Source organism: Cottoperca gobio, chromosome 5 (genome assembly GCF_900634415.1).
Source record: "Cottoperca gobio chromosome 5, fCotGob3.1, whole genome shotgun sequence".
Lineage (NCBI taxonomy): Eukaryota > Metazoa > Chordata > Actinopteri > Perciformes > Bovichtidae > Cottoperca > Cottoperca gobio.
In genome coordinates this window covers 14,463,852-14,480,221 of record NC_041359.1, presented here as the reverse complement: position 1 = coordinate 14,480,221, position 16,370 = coordinate 14,463,852, and the positions used below count along the sequence as shown (strand labels likewise).

General features: G+C 38.5%; 2 protein-coding genes across 3 annotated transcripts; one reads left to right on the top strand and one right to left on the bottom strand.

The window, feature by feature from the left end:
- Positions 1 to 662: 662 nt before the first annotated feature.
- hemk1 (HemK methyltransferase family member 1) lies at positions 663 to 10,842 on the top strand. Of its 2 annotated transcripts, none has more exons than XM_029431169.1 (11): positions 663 to 953; positions 2,297 to 2,470; positions 2,839 to 2,930; positions 3,013 to 3,106; positions 3,199 to 3,336; positions 5,174 to 5,238; positions 5,385 to 5,434; positions 5,828 to 5,930; positions 8,988 to 9,083; positions 9,358 to 9,468; positions 9,714 to 10,842. In XM_029431169.1, the coding sequence occupies exons 1-11, from the start codon at positions 915 to 917 to the stop codon at positions 9,775 to 9,777; spliced, it is 1,026 nt and encodes a 341-aa protein (XP_029287029.1). In that variant the 5' UTR covers positions 663 to 914; the 3' UTR covers positions 9,778 to 10,842. The 2 variants fall into 2 exon arrangements, with proteins under 2 accessions (XP_029287029.1, XP_029287028.1); XM_029431168.1 differs by having other exon boundaries at positions 664 to 953; positions 5,825 to 5,930.
- On the bottom strand, positions 10,425 to 13,006 carry LOC115007978 (cytokine-inducible SH2-containing protein-like). Its single transcript, XM_029431171.1, has 3 exons — positions 12,355 to 13,006; positions 11,573 to 11,733; positions 10,425 to 11,362 (listed from the first exon to the last, which is right to left on the bottom strand). Exons 1-3 carry the CDS (start codon positions 12,372 to 12,374, stop codon positions 10,866 to 10,868), a joined length of 678 nt encoding a protein of 225 aa, XP_029287031.1. The 5' UTR covers positions 12,375 to 13,006; the 3' UTR covers positions 10,425 to 10,865.
- Between the last annotated feature and the right edge of the window lie 3,364 nt (positions 13,007 to 16,370).

The following is a 16,370-nucleotide window of genomic DNA, read 5'->3' as shown; positions in this document are numbered from 1 at the left end:
AATAACAATAACACAATGTATTTTTCCCCCAACATCTTTGGTACATCTGCAGTTACATTGTTCTGTGGAAAAAGGACATTTTAAGGTTGATACATTCACTACCAGTTGTATATATACATTTTACTATCACCTGTTCACAGTATTTACATTATCTTGGTGTAATAAATATCAAAATTATTCGGGGTTTTAGTGCTAATAACTATATTGCTGGGCTTTTCGTGGTGTCCATACTCAAAAAACTAGTAATATTCGACAGTCCATAAATGCAACACTGTTCACCAGGCTCAGTGTTTTAAACATTCAATCATACACACATTGCAGACATGTACTCAACATAATGGTACAGAGAAACAAGAATATGAATCTTAATAAGAACATTTATTAGATTGTTTTATATTTTAAATATTAAGTGTACACAGCATTGCCAAAATTACATTTGTTTTCCAAATCTAAGAATTTGGAGGAATTTAGATTTGCTAGATATGTATTATGTACATGTTAGTTTTGCACTTCTTTAAGCTTGTTGTAAATACAGAATTGATATGATAATAGCATACCCTTATACATTCATGGTTCATTACCTATGATAATAATGTCGTCCCAAAAAGCTTTGCCTCAAGGGGGTCAGGTCGGCGCAGTGTGCGTCGCATTTGGAGACGTTTTGCGTCACGTCAACAGCGGAGAGGTTTGCTGCTCCATGTGTAGGAAATACTATCAACAGCACCAACGAGCGTGCCATCCGGCTACAGAAAGTGTAGTTTAATGTCCATTTAGGGCGATACAAGTGACCTTGAAAGTGTACATGTAGCACAACAGTAAGGATGCAGCGAGTACAGTTGATGTCTACACAAACTGTATGTTCCCGTACAGCTAAAAGAAGAATGATTTAAAGGTGGTGTGTGTTTAGATTAATCATGTGGAGAAGTGCAGGCTACAGATGCTTTGGACCAAAGGTAACTAACTAACTGGTCAAATACATGTTGTTGTTTTCAGGGAGTCCTCTTGGTACAGTAGATGTGATACTAACTGTTTAGCATAAATATTCTTTGTAGCAGCTAGACAACTAAATTGACTGACAAGTGCATATATATATGTATATGTATATGTACATGTGTATATAGCCTTATGCTTTATTTATTTATTGAGCCATTTATTGCTTGATGTGCGTTTACATTTGAGTGGATTTAAGATTTGTATTTAAAAGTGTACAGTTTTTATACCTATTTAAAAGTTGTCTTACTTAATATGGGTCAGGCAGTGGCCTCTAATTGTTTCTAAACAAAGGTTAAGATTTAATTTTATCTTCAGAAGGGACACATCTGTGTAATCACACGAACAGACCCATCAGCATGTATGACACGTTTATTAATCCTAAATGCAGTGAGGTAATATAACATTTAATTCTATTTGAAAATTTAAGTGGTCTAAATGTTATAGTAATTTTTAACAAGTGAAGAATGGGCTCATGTGTTTGAAATAAGTATGGCAGCCATTCATTGGAGAGTGGAGACACATGAAAACAAAAAAACCTTGTCAGATGTATAGTAATGGCTCAGAAACACGACCAGCTTGAACCTAGAAGTTGACAAAGACCGTTAAAGATAAAAGTTCTCGGTCAACGGTCAAAACCAGGTACTCAGTCCAAACAGGCCAAATTTCATCTTACAGTCGAGCAGGCGTAAACAAAGTGTGGACAGCTAGGACGGATGCAAACTAGATAATGTGGCAGTGAATGAGTGGAGATGGGCCAGCATATATTGAGGCAAATCAGAGATTTTCTATTAACAAAGTTGAGGGTTTTCAACGTCGACAGATCGCTCTTGAAAATGTTTTATTCATCTTTTATTGAGTTAATTTGAACTTTTGCAATAAATTGTTGGTTTGGCATCCTCAGAATGGTCAACATAAATAGGCTGGGAAACTTTGCCAAAAACCATTGGCCCTAACTTGAATGATTTTAGCCATATATGATGACATCTACTGTATGTTACATTTATTTAGGCCTCTGACTTTTGTTTATCTATTGTATGAAGTATATTTGTTGTGAAGATTTTTGTTTGCAAACCAGGGCTGCAACTAACGATTATTTTCATTATTGATTAATTTGCAGATTATTTTCTAGATTACTTGATGAATAATTTGGTCTATAAAAATGTCAGAAAATAGGGAAAATGTCCATCCCAGTTTCTCAATTTAATATGATATAAAACAGAGACAAACATCAAGTCCAGAAGGGGAGTCTCAAGGGGAAATCAATAAGTGCCTGTTAAACCAGAAACTCTATTTAATTTTTTAGGGACTTTTGGGCTACCTTGCAGTGCGTACATTCAGCGCTCCAGCCTTACCTGCAGGCAGGATCACAGCACTTCAGGCGATGGATTTCTGGAAGAGACACTTTGTGGAGAGAGGCGTGACGGAGCCTGACCACTCGAGTCATTACATCCTCGCTTATCTGCTCGGGGCTAAAACTGTAAGTGGAAATTTGCTGAGCTCATTCTACATTGCCTGATGTCTGGCCCGCCCACAGAAATGTGCTAACACAAGCTAATAGTTGGTTAAGATCAGTACATTTACCAGGCCATGTGGCCGCACCCAAGTTTTCTTTCTGTTTGTATACAAAAAAAAGACTGAAGTAACAATGAATACAATGTACATTTTTTTTGTTTTAACAAGTAATGGTGAATATAAATTGGTTATCATTACCTACATTTAGGATGAACATGGTCCTTGCAGCCCCAGAAAGCGTTACCCTTTTTATCCCCTCATGACTGATGTATGTCTGAATAGCCACATTCACAATTACCTTTTCCTGTACTTACATGATGTTTCTTTATCCAGATAGAAAGTCTTGAGCAGCGGAAGTTAACAGAGTTTCTCAGTCCAGAAAAAACAGAGCAAATGTGGAAGCTCTGCTCTAGACGCCTATCCAGGTATAAAGTATTAACACATACCTCTGTATAAATATATATTCAGATGTTTTTTTTTACTCATCAATGTGTGTGTCCGGCGCAGGATGCCTGTACAGTATGTGATTGAGGAGTGGGACTTCAGAGATCTGACTCTGAAGATGAGACCTCCTGTGTTCATACCAAGACCTGAAACTGAGGTTTGACAGAAGAAAATCAGGCCCTCACAAACGTAGTGAAATCCCAGTGATTGATCACACATAACCAGAGCCGTGTTTCTCTGTTGGTGCAGGAGTTGGTTGAACTCGTGCTCACTGATCTGCAGATGAAGTCCGGGACTGGAGTCGGTGCAGATAACCAGCATACATGCTTGGAAGTCGGATGTGGCTCTGGTGCCATTTCTCTTAGTCTGCTGAAGAGTCTGCCTCAGGTGATGTTAGTGTTTATTGTAGGACATACATTGTTATTCCTCTAGGAATGTCAGTTTGACTTTTCCTCTTGTGCCACCAGTAGGTCAAAGTTTTCACTTATTCAGTGAAATATCTTGACAATGAAAGATGTGTTGGCACCAAACTCTGTACAGACAATTACGACCTTTCGTCTAGCAACACTATGAGGTCAACAGTTGTGACCTCATTTGTGGTTTTGGGTGAAATATCTCAACAACTATTGGATGGATTGCCATGAAATTTGTTTCAGACATTCCTGTTCCCCTCAGGATGAATTGGATTAACTCTGGCGATCCCCTGACATTTCATGTGGTGCTAAAGACCTTTAAACTAATGACATTCAGTTATAATTAGCTAATGTTAGCATGCTAATACGCCAAACTAGGATGTTGACATGTGAAATGTGACACCTGCTACTCATGAGCATGTTGCAATGCTGACATTAACGCTCTCCTATGACATTGTCAAGATGTCGTCCCTTTGGATTCCATGCATTATTCTTGTTAAAACCTGGTGCCTACATTACCCAGAATTCAACATGACCACCAGCAGTTAGGTTGGAGCAGCTACAGAGGTCTGGTAAACTCAATTATTTCTTAATCCACACCCTTCTTTAACATATAATATGTGTGTAGGGTCGTAGTCTTGTTTTGTAAGTGTTGAGTTGATAAGTCAGTCGAGTGATAAGTAGGTTGAGAGAGAATGTATTTATTACAATTATTAATTATAATTAAATACAAAATTTGGGCTGGTTTTATGGTCTGGTGTATAGTTTGTCAGTTTCATATCCATATATGTTGAATACGTTGGTGTTTTAGGCTGCTGGTCAGACTTATTAAGTAATTCTGTTTTGGTAACAGGTGATAAAGCTTTAAAATCTCCCAATAGTATGCACAACCAGTTCTGTCGTAGGTAGGTAGGTAACATTAGTGCATACATGAGGGATATCGATTGATTATTTTCTCGATTAATTGTTCGTCTATAAAATGTCCGAAAATAGTGAAGAATGTACAAAACAACAAAAGTAGGAAATCTCCACATTCGAGAAGCTGAAAACAGCATTTTCTGCCATTTTTGCATGAAAAATTAAATTTACGATTATCAAAATAGTTAGGGGATTATTTTTCTGTCAATCGACTAAGGGATTAGACAATCATTGCAGCTCAATATCCAAGGTTTAGTGGTTACTGCAGTTACCAACTGAGAGAAGAGATGTTAGGTAGTTTGGAGGCTTCAACAGAGAGTTTTATGAATTAATAACACAAGATGGATATTTCTTTTTGACTGTAAGGAGCTCCATGTAACCGTTTAATACAGAGAACAATGATGAGTCCAAAATGAGTCTTTTGTGATGAAGATTAACGCACTGTGATACACGTATCTGGAATATTGATGGGACAGCATGACAATACTGAATATCTCTATAGTCAAGGACAGATATGAAGGATGATCGCAGAATATGATGATGATTAATCGCTTGATAGTAATAGTTTAATAGAATGATAGAAACGTCAGGAGGTTAATTGATGATGACAAACAAATTATTAGTTACAGCTGTAGAATAGATACACGTGGCAAAGTAAAAGGGCTTCATAGTAGAATACATTATTGTCTTCACATCACAAAACACAGTACGTATCATCAGCTCACTGACGCAAATGTACTTTCCACGATAACAATGTACTTTTCTCGACTATTAAAAGATCGTAAAGTTGTAAATATGTCTTAACCTTCTCATGCACACTAATTCCCCCGAGGTAGTTGTATCCAAACAGTAAACAGCACTTTTAATTTCTGTTTTTGTTTTTCTCTCACTAGCTTAAAGCCATTGCCGTGGATCAAAGCCAGGCTGCAGTAGATTTAACCGGAGAGAATGCGTTAAGGTAATTGCGTCATAGCACACGCAAGCAAGTTGTAAATGTTCGTATTGATTTACTTTTATTGTGGTTAAAGACTTACAATAAATGTGTTTTTTAATTGGGGTGTATGGAGGAATGCATGAAGTCTGATGAAGGATTTTCCTCTGCAGGTTGGGGCTTCAGGACAGATTACAGATTCATCATCTAGACGTAATGAAAGGTAAGCGAAAGCAGTAAATTGCAGTTATTCAAAAACAAACCTAAACATACTCCTGATGGATCATAGCGTATTATCATTCCCATAGTTGTAGTACATTATAACCTCATTATAGTTCATTATAATCACTATTATGAATGTATGTACAAACAACACACAAAACGTTTTCCTTTACATAAAGCAAACAATGAGCACTTAGAGTCACCTGCCAGTGACTGTTATGAAATATTATTATTATACTCATTATGAAATGCTTTATAATGGGTTATGATTATTGTTATAAAGTATAGTGCTTATAACTATAAATATACAGTGCTAAAAGCAGTTTATAAAGCATTATAGACAGAAAGTCATAGAAAGTGTTACCAAAACTTTTATTTTGTGTTGTGTTAGAAGCAGAAACTGTGCTGAGCCTCTCTAGCTCTGTCTCAGTTTTGGTCAGTAACCCCCCGTACCTGTTCTCAGAGGATATGACGACGCTGGAGCCTGAAATATTTTGGTGACTAAAACACATTCAGCCTCAATTAATACATTGTTTGTTTAACCCTTGTATTATGTTAAGGCTCAATTTGACCCATTTCAGTTTTTGAGTTGACCAAAGTTCTGGTTAACTCGTCATTTTCTTCCTGAAATGTTGTGACTTTTCCTCATTTAGGGTGATGAACTGGGGTGTAATATCTGAACACTGATGTTTAGTGGAAGGTCTGTGCAGAGTTTGTATACAAAGATGATGTTGCGGGTCATTTTGACGCAGACACTTTGATGTGGGTAGGTCGCTGTTCAGACCCAAAGAAAACATGTCTCTTTGAAGCAATTTCTTTTGATTGCATTTGTTTACATATTGACTGGCTCTGAACACCCATTTAGAACCAGGTGTGTGTGTAGATGAGGAGGAGGAGGACTTATCTTTCTCACGCTTGTCCTTGTCAGTGTTGTAATGTCATCTCTCTAAAAAAAAAAAAAAATGAGCTCCAAAAGATTTACAACTGAAGAAGCTTCATCACAGATTCTGGACTGTGATAGTGTAGAGGAAGAGGTTTTAGAGACCGAGGATCCTTCAGAGACCGACGACAATACTATTGACTATTCCGGATTATGAATATTCCTACGATGAAGATGATTCAGAGGACGATCCTGCCGTAGTCTCTCCATCAGATGAAAACCAAGGAATGCAGCGATCCTCGACAGAAGTGACACGTACATCTAAAGATGGTAACATAAAATGGTCAACATCACCACACCAAAGCCGAGGCAGACAGTCATCTTCCAATGTCATCAAGATGACTCCAGGTCCTACAAGATTTGCTGTCACACGAGTTGATGATATTCAATCAGCATTTCAGCTCTTCATATCCTCACAGAGGATCGTACATGACCAACTTGAAGACCAAGAGAAATGGAAGCCACTGGATCAGATTGACTTGCATGCGTACATTGTAATCCTGGTATTAGCCGCAGTGTGCAAGTCAAGGGGAGAAGCAGCTGCCAGTCTGTGGGATGAAGAGAATGGAAGGCCAATCTTTGGAGCAACAATGTCTCTGGAGTCATTTCACATGATAACTCGGGTGATCCGATTTGACAACCGTGACACCAGAACTGGTCAACGTGAAAGAGACAAACTAGCTGCGATCAGAGACGTCTGGGATAAATGGGTCGAAGCTCTTCCTTTGTTGTACAATCCTGGTCCCCGTGTTCCTGTAGACGAGCGCCTTGTTCCATTCAGTAAAACGAATCATCATGTGGAGAGCTGTGAGGAGAATATGTTGAGAAAAAAGTTACATTTATGTGTGATGAGGGGAAAAATGTTATGTAAAGAATTGTTAAATATATTGTTGGATGATGAATAGAAAATGTATTGTATGTCCCTTTTCATATGATCTAAATTGAAGTTCTTATTGGTTTTACCTGGATCGTGTATTTACACAGTAAGGGTCAATATGACCCTAAACATAATTAACGTAATTTCTTTTCAACATAATACAAGGGTTAACCTCCACATAGCATTTATAAGCAGTATAAATAGTTAATAACACGCTATAATAAACTATTATGCAGATTAAAAGTGTGTATTAATGGATTTGTCATCAATTACAACTCTCCCTTTGAAGTATCCATAACTGGAGAATAAATATCTTACATCATACACGCATGACCTAATCCTTATAATGTGCCATGAATTAATGATTTGTTAACTGTTCACACATGTGACTCATTCCCATTTATATGATTGTGGCAGTCCCTCATAATGTATTACTTGTTTTCATTTCCCGATTTATTTTAGCTGAATGTCACAATTCCCCTGATTGGAGGGTAACTCAGATCACCTGTTGGGGACTGGCTCCTAATTAACAATTGAAAGCAGCTTGGTGCATTTTACTCTTTTGACCAATCAGGGTGTGTTGACCCCGTTTGTTAGGGCTCCCTCCTTTATTTAATGCAAACCTCATTTCAACAGATATTGTTAGACAGAAACTCTGGTCTTTAGGTCCTCTTGAGACTTCGTTGCTGACTTAACTTTTCTGATTGAGAGTGATTTTGAGCATCCTAGCTGCAGTAAATATTTAAAAAAACACGTTTCCACTGGACGTAACCTGCACCCGGGCAAATATTAGTGCTATTTATTTTGTTTATTATTATTATTATTATTATTATTATTATTATTATTATTATTATTGAAGAGGCATTTTTTCAGTATTATTAAGGAGGCATTTTTTCATGTAAAGGCACTTGTGATATGTTTCTCACAGTAAATTTGTAATAAATTCTGTATTTTGTAGTCGGGAACTGGTTTTCAGTACCACCACATGATTACAATATTCATCAAGCATGAACCTTTTATGTACCAGTTATAGTTACAGAGAAATATGTGATCTTGATTAACACTGCACAATGTGTTTTTATCTTCAATAGCAGTAACTACAGAGAGAAAAAAAAAAAAAAAAATATATATATATATATATATATATATATATATATATATATATAAAACAAAGTAAATTATCAAGATGTTAGTTAATCAATATTAATATGTTTCAATTACAGGAAATGGCTATGGGGGGAAAGTAAATTAAGCTTTAGCTTGATTTGGCTGTCCTGCTTTAGCTGTGTGTTGATGACTGTTTGTTTTTTTAATTGTGTTTTGTAGTAACTGCAAATTTAACATACTGTTTTCTTTTAAATTAAACATTTCTCTGGCATAAAGAAAAGTTTAATTCTCAAACAGATGTCAACAAGTCTGATTCTGATCTTTTCTAAATTTTGACTAAACATAGGTACTTAATTTGGCTTTGTAGGCAGTACAGTGTGCTATAATGTGCAAAGAAAACATTTAATTAACTGTTTATAAATGCTAAACATGGGGGTTGAAATATAGTCATACTAATCATTTTATATTTATAAAAAGAAAGTGGTATGTTCTAAATTTGATTCCAGAGTAGCCAAATCACACCTTTAAAATTGCATGAAATGTCTGCAATTAATTTGCTTTATTATTATTAGAGATGAATTCTTTGGCATCAAATGTATTTAAGTGATTTATGGATTACTGTGTAACCAGGTTTGAAGACCACGCTGCTTTAGATGGAGGCAACGATGGCCTAAAAGTGATCAAACAGATCTTGACTCTGGCTCCACAGATTCTGTCAGATCATGGGTAAGGAACCCCACTCCCGGACACACACACACACACACACACACACACCTGGGTTTAATTTCTAAACGGCGACGGCTTGTCACAAGAACAGCATGTTCGGAAAAACACGGGTATCGTGTTGCCTCTTTAAAGAGTTCATCTTTTTTAAAGACTTCCAGTGAATTCAGTTCCAGACATGTGTCACTGCTCTCATCTCATCGTTGCTTCTGATAATCCCGTCCTGTTGATAACTCATTTTTAATCCATTTTGTGTTTTCTTTCTGGTGAATACCAGCCATGTTTACTTGGAGGTGGATCCCAGACACCCCCCGCTCATTCAACGGTGGGTGGAGGCGAATGTTGAAGACATGCATTATGTGGAGACACGGCACGACATCTGCGGCAGGTTTGTGTCTAGAGCTCTCAGCCTCTATGTCTGTCACCTGGCCATCATTAAATCAGTTTAACCTGCTGTAACTTTATGCTCAAGTGTTGATCTTAAGGCCCATCACTGTCCTTTTGATTTAAAGTAAAAGGCTACACTGTTAAAATCTTAGTTCAATTACAAAATTAAGCTCAATTACACCCCAGCTTTGTGCTTCTTTTGCATTTGAAGTCCAAATTCAGAGTCTATTTGTATTTGTTTCTTAGGCCGCGATTCTGCATCCTTCAGAGAGAGGAGTCGAACAGGGACCACAAACTGGATCTGGATTGAGAAACTGCGATCCTATTACGCTGGCTTTGGCCCAGGTCTCCACAGCCTCAGCTCCCCTACCCCCACTGAGCCGCCTAGCTCGCGCTCGCACCGATTTGATCACTCAATATTCACAATTTGTAGAAGCTCAAATCATTTTCATGTCACTGTTGCACTTTTAATCTGATAACACTTGTGATCACATCCTGCCCCACAATAATAATAAAACATGTGTGCGAGATGGCACAAAAGCAGCTCAAAGCTGAAGGTAATTACTGAGGCTTTTCTTAGAACCCTCCCTCTCAGAATCTCCCCCCTCCTCCCAGGAAGCATTCAGTAGTTCTGTGAATCCACTGATGAACGGTCCTCCCCTTTGCTCGTCCACTCGCTGACTCAGATGCAGGCTGTACGCATTGTTGAGCAAAAACACACACACGCACACAATGTGGCCTTTACTTCCTCACACAATCTGCGTCTCTCACACACTTAAAGCTCAAAGGCCACAAGGTCTTTGTGTTTCAAAAGGTGATTTGAAGCAGAACATATTTTGTAAAGAAAGTGTGGCAAGAGCAAGCCATCATGTGGTGGTGAATAATACAAAAGAATATGAAGATAGTATTTCTCTGTGAGTGCAACTGGCATTTAAAGAGAGAATGAGTTAAAGGACGGCAAGTTAAATGGTTCTTTTAATAGAAAAATGTACACATGTAAAAAAGGTAGAAAAAATGTTTTACTGAGGAAAATAAAATGGCGTAAAAGATGTCTCAATGGAATCAGTATACTTCTTGGAAACAGTATGTACATCCAGAACTGATGAGGTTAAAACAGACATGGACAATTCCCACACCCATCGTGAAATAAGTGATTACAGTACTGAGGTTTGCTCACAAGTCGTACTTCATCACCCAGCTCTCTTGACGAATCAAGTCTGGAACCAGGCACGTCAGTATTAACTGAATTTATACACATTTCGTCAGCAAAACATGACCTTGTGTCCAGTATTTTCGTGACTGGCCTCCAACTACTGGGGCAGCGATGTCATTTACAGGCACAAAGGACCTGTTTGACAGTTTTTTTGTCCTTTAATTCATAACAACTTGAGGGCCCCGTTATACCTTGAAGGGATAGTCCTGAATGTAACGCAGCAGAGGCCTCGGGAGTGGGAGCTGGTCGGGGCAGTCAGAGTGTCTGTTTATGACGAGGCGTGTGAGGTGCTGTAAGGAGGGGAGGCCCTGCGGCTTGTACACGGCCCGCTTTAGTTTTAATACCACAGAGGTCTCCTGCATTGTCTGCTGACAGGGTTTTGAAGGGGCCTCCTCCACCACCTTCCCCTCTTCTGCTTTCCTCTCTGGTCCCATGTAGTGTTGCACCAGGCTGGGCACGTTGGGGAAGGACGACAGGCTGGGCCGTGCCGGGGAGCTGGAGTCGAGCAAAAACTGTGCGCCGCTGTACTGGATCCGTATACTGGTGGGACCTCGTGCAGTCCTGACCGAGAGGGTCAACATGTACAGAGGGTGGCTGCTGTCCCGTATCAAAAAAGCTCCTTCAGATGCCTCTTGAAGTGCAGCGTGGGCCTGAGCTGCAGTTACAGCTCCCCAGTACCATCCTACACACACAGATTCCTAAATATTAGTCACTCTGTACAGTCTGTACTTTTATACACTGCCCTGTAAGTTGCTTGATTTTACAGTTAACAGTCCACAATTATGACATTTAACTAAATCTGTTACAGCAGAAGATACAGTTACTGGCACAGTTGTGGATTTTCAAGAATCTTGTTTTTGGCTTTAAATGTTTCACAATTTTCATAACAAACCTGAATTTTCTAGATAGCAGAAGTTGCTGGCAATCGCCCGCAAGTCCTTTGTGGGGTCCCATAGCGGAGGGGTGCTTTGAAGGCAAAGGGTAGGTGCAGTTCCTGCCCGCATCCCCTGTGGAGTTTCAGTGGACGGAGCAGCAGCCAGAGGAGCTCTCGGACTAGAAATAAGATGGAAAATATGGTTTAAAAACCCATACAAGAAAACAGTAACAGCAGGCGTTCCTCTTCAATGTGAATGGATGAATCCACTTCATTATTTGTAGTTCAGTGTTTACTTCTTAATAAGAAGAAACAGAGGAAGACATTTACTTGGTCACTTCTTTGTCCAGTTTGAACTTGAGAACCACAAAATGTGAATATTAAGTCTTACTTATGATCACATTTTTATGTAATTCTAATTTTGTGACATTTTGTCTTACTTGTCTTTTGTCTGTTAATGATGGTCAGGACAATCTTGTAAAAATAAAAGTTTAACCTCAGTCAGACGTTCCTGTCTAAATAAAGGTTAAATAAAAAAAAAGCACTTTTTAATTAATAGTACTTAGAGGTTTCTGATGAAGACCATTTTAATTTTGCAGGCCTTTGCATTTGGAATTGGTAGACTTGAGTTCAACAGTCCTAACCCTTAGAAAACATGTATAATTAACGCTCTTATTTAAAGCCTTTAAATATAACGTAACACTAATTAAGAGTACAATTATTTTAAAGATCATTGTTTTTTTATATGCTTTTAACAGACAGTTAAAGAGAAAACTAAGAAACAAAGAAAGTCAACTCACCCTGGTACACAAAGAATCATGCTATTTTTTTTAAGATCCAGTCAGTATTTCTTCCTCAGAAAATAACGAAAACATAGAGAGACTGAGCTCTGTCTTAAGAAAGAAAGAGAAGAAAAAAACACCACGAGAACATAAGCTTTAACATCGGCAAAGGGACTGTAAAAGAGCTCCGTGTACCCAGCCAGTCAGTGTCTTGTCCTGTAGTTTTTTTATAAGAACAACACTGGATATAAAAAATGAAAACAAAACATTTAAAACGTGAAAATATCCGTAGCTGCGGGTTGGAGTGTGTTGTCACCAGAACGGGATCCTAATGTGTGAGGAACAGAGTGTAAAGGCTTGGCTTTTAAAAAATACCGTTTCCTAGAAGTCTATTCTGAGAACAGCACCGGCGGCTCTGACGTCACACCGGCCGCACCAACTCCCATTTCGCCGCCGGTCGTCTCGCTCTAGCTGCTCCGGTATTGGCAGAGCTTTTGCTGGTAAAAATGTTTGTTTTCTTTCGGCTAATTCGCAGGATAACAGCGAGGCGACACCTGTCATTTTTTCGGCTCGTGTTATGAGACTTATCTCTCCCCTGTTCTTCTGCCGCGGGCGCCTGCCTTCGCTGAACCGAGCGCTCGCTCCCAGGAATCGCGCGGCAGCTTCTCCCTATCCGCTTTCCAGGAATAATTGCTGGGTTTGACTCCGCCCCGCCGGGCGGCCCTGACAGAGCTTTCTTTCTGGGAATTCACCGCCTCGACATTAAAGATAATATGAATGCACACACAGGCTGTTTCCAGTAATATAGATTTCCCCCAATCCATAGTGGAAAAACACGGCGAGAGCTTTTCTCGGAGGTTTTTCGGAGTAATTACGCTCCACACAGCAAGTTGTTATTGTGACAATAAACTATAAAACGGGTTAACTCTACTGCTAGGCCAGAGAAAATGTCATGCTGCTTACAGTTTGTTCCACCTTCTAACCCTGTCTTTTATGTTGGATTATGCTTGATTTGTTATGGTTGAGAGTGAAAAATCTTTTCTAGGGAATATATCTAGGAAATCCACTTCAGAGCAATCTCTCTTACTTTGAATTACTACATTCAGGCCAAGGCTGCCGACTATAACACTGATGCTGGATTTTCTCTACTAACTATTTATCGTGTGATGACTCAACAATAGTCTGAGCCATCACACACACACACACACACACACACATGGTAGCAACCAATGAAACTATTATGTATCATAATCAGAGCCTGCTGATACAGAATATCTCAATCTTTTTCCAAGAAATCCTGAAATATGCTTTTTTTCCCCGCAAGACGTTTTATGGACTTATCTATCCCTGCTGGATGCACTTAAACATATGGGTTTTTTAAAGTTCAGGACAAAAAAGAACACTGCAATTATTATTATTGTGAACCTTGATTTATTCTATTAGTTGGTATGGAAACGGGTGATCTCTTTTGCTAAACCTCACCAAACTGGAAACATACAATTAACAACAATCACATGTAGCACATTAAAACAGGACCTGACAGACACGTGATAAACCATATTTAAAGAAATGACATTCCTCATAAAGGATCGTTTGAATGTGGTGTTTGAATGCTTGATACAATGGCAGCATTTCAAACTGAATGTTGTGCGTCTTGATGTGTATAATATGAAAAGGCAGGCTTTCCAGGATCGAAGAGACTCCAGAGATAGGATCTAGTTTGGTAATTGGAGAACATTGTGCAGGGAAATCAGGGAAATTACCAAGAATTTTAAGATTAAAAAGAACATACTGTATGATCCTTCCTAGCTCTATGTACCCATTAACATCTTATGTTTGCTTTTGTTAGGGAACAAATACATTACAAAAGTTTTTTTGGAACTGGGAGTTTACTAATTGACTAATTGTTTCAGCGTGCAGAGCGTTACTTTTTACAAAACGGCAAATGGTCTTTACGCTGTTTATATACAGGCTTGTTGCTGGTTTGGCCTTTTCATATTGTACGTTTTCCAGTAAATTCTGGTGATTGTGTTTTTTTTTTTCCATCTTGATAATAAGATTACAAATTCTATGCAAGACAGGCAAGGAAAACGTAAGTGGACTGTACAGTATTTATGGTTCAGTAAAACCTCTAATCATTGTTCAGGTACAGCAGCACATATTGTGTATTAATAGTACATAACTAGACAGTAAAACCACTATTGACGCTTCACACAGAATATTTCTGTCTCTCTCTCTCTCTCTGTCTGTCTGTCTGTCTCTCTCTCAACATACCGAGAACATACTAAGTGAGATAATCAGTGAGATGTTTGGGACCCAATGAATAATGGTTGGCCTCTTCCAATGTGGAGGATTTTGGCTGTTTCCCAGAGGATTTCTGAGAAAAGCTTTAATTGCCTGGAATCAGCAACATAAACCTATCCGTTGTTTGTTGAGAGAGAGAAAACTTTTCATCAGCCGAGCTTTGTTAACAGAACAACAAGGCTGCCCTCCACCAAAGACGTTCTTTGTTAACTTAAACAATTTAAACTATAATTTAGTTGATTTATTTTGCAGATAAATGGGACAATGTTAAAAATGCAAAAAATTATTCTTTTTGCCATACTAGGTAGCAGCATTGCTCTAGTCTGGAGACAGCCTAGTTGATCCATCGCTTTGGTCCAGACAGAAATAACTTAATAACTATTGGATGGATTGTCGTGAAAGTTAATACAGAAACTCGTGGTCCCAGAGGATGTATCCTTTCGGCTTTGGTGTTCTCCTGACTCTTCATATAGCTCAACTATCAGGCCAACATTTTACTTTGTCCAGTTCTTTGGTTTATGACCGAATAGTCTAAAGGAATAATATAAATATAATAATAATAAGCTTTATTTGTATAGCACCTTTCATACAAGAATTGCAGCCCAAATTGTTTCACAGCAAAAACACAACAATTAGTACAAGGACAGAATAAAAGCATTTACAGTACAATAACCACAGTGTTGATGTAAATGAGTCTGAAGTACCATACTGAAGGAATGAAATCCCTATCAGCCCGTACTGTTGCACTTTGTGCTAATCAACACGTTAGCACGCTATATTAAGATCGCCAACATGGAAGATATTATACCTGCTAAAGATCAGAATAGGATTGTGAGCATGTCAGCCCGACTTTCAAAAAAAGCAAACATGAATAAATCTAATTAGCTCAAGATGTCTTAGTTACCCATGACCCTTTATGACCAATTAGTTCAAACCGACTAAGAGAGAGCAGCCCCTCTGCTGTGCATGCACATCATTAGCGGCAGTCTAAAAAGCGACCATGAGTCTGTAGTCCAGTTCCTCGCAGGCTTTGCAGAGGTATGTGGAAGAAGTTAACAACATGTACACAGACAGATCCAACAGCTGAGATGATTTTAAGATCTGTTATGAAAATTGCTGTTGTAACTAAGAATCTTGATTTGTTATTTGATGACGTTTCACATTTGTACTGTTTTCTGAGACAATACTGGCCAGAGCGACTGCTGAATTGAGTTTGATGCAGTTAAATCAACACAGTGCCGTCTTTCAAACACTGCAACCTCACTGCGGTCACAAGAGGGTTGTTGTCTGGATGCCTGCATGGACAGCTGTTGATCTAATTTAAAACTTCTCTAATGGGAGATTTAAGCAACAAACAACACTAAGTCCATCCTAACCATGTAGAATATTCAAAGGCACGTAACAGGAAATGTTTCCATGAATTAACCCCGATGCCACACTAACACGCTTTTGGCTTCTAAAATGTTCAATAATTTAAAGTGTTAATGCAAATACACATTTTGATAAAGTGTGTGTTGTAATTCTTTTCCTACGCATTTTGGAAGTTCAACCTCAGGTCCTATAATAAGTCTAAAATTAACAGTGTAGCCAAAATACAGACACTCAGACACTTGAGGACAAAAATATCCCTATTAAAAACACAAGTCGTGACCCCACAGCCCACACAGCATATAATCAGGCACTCTATTTCACCAGGCTTTCAATTTAGAGCCTTGGCTTCAAAATTGTAG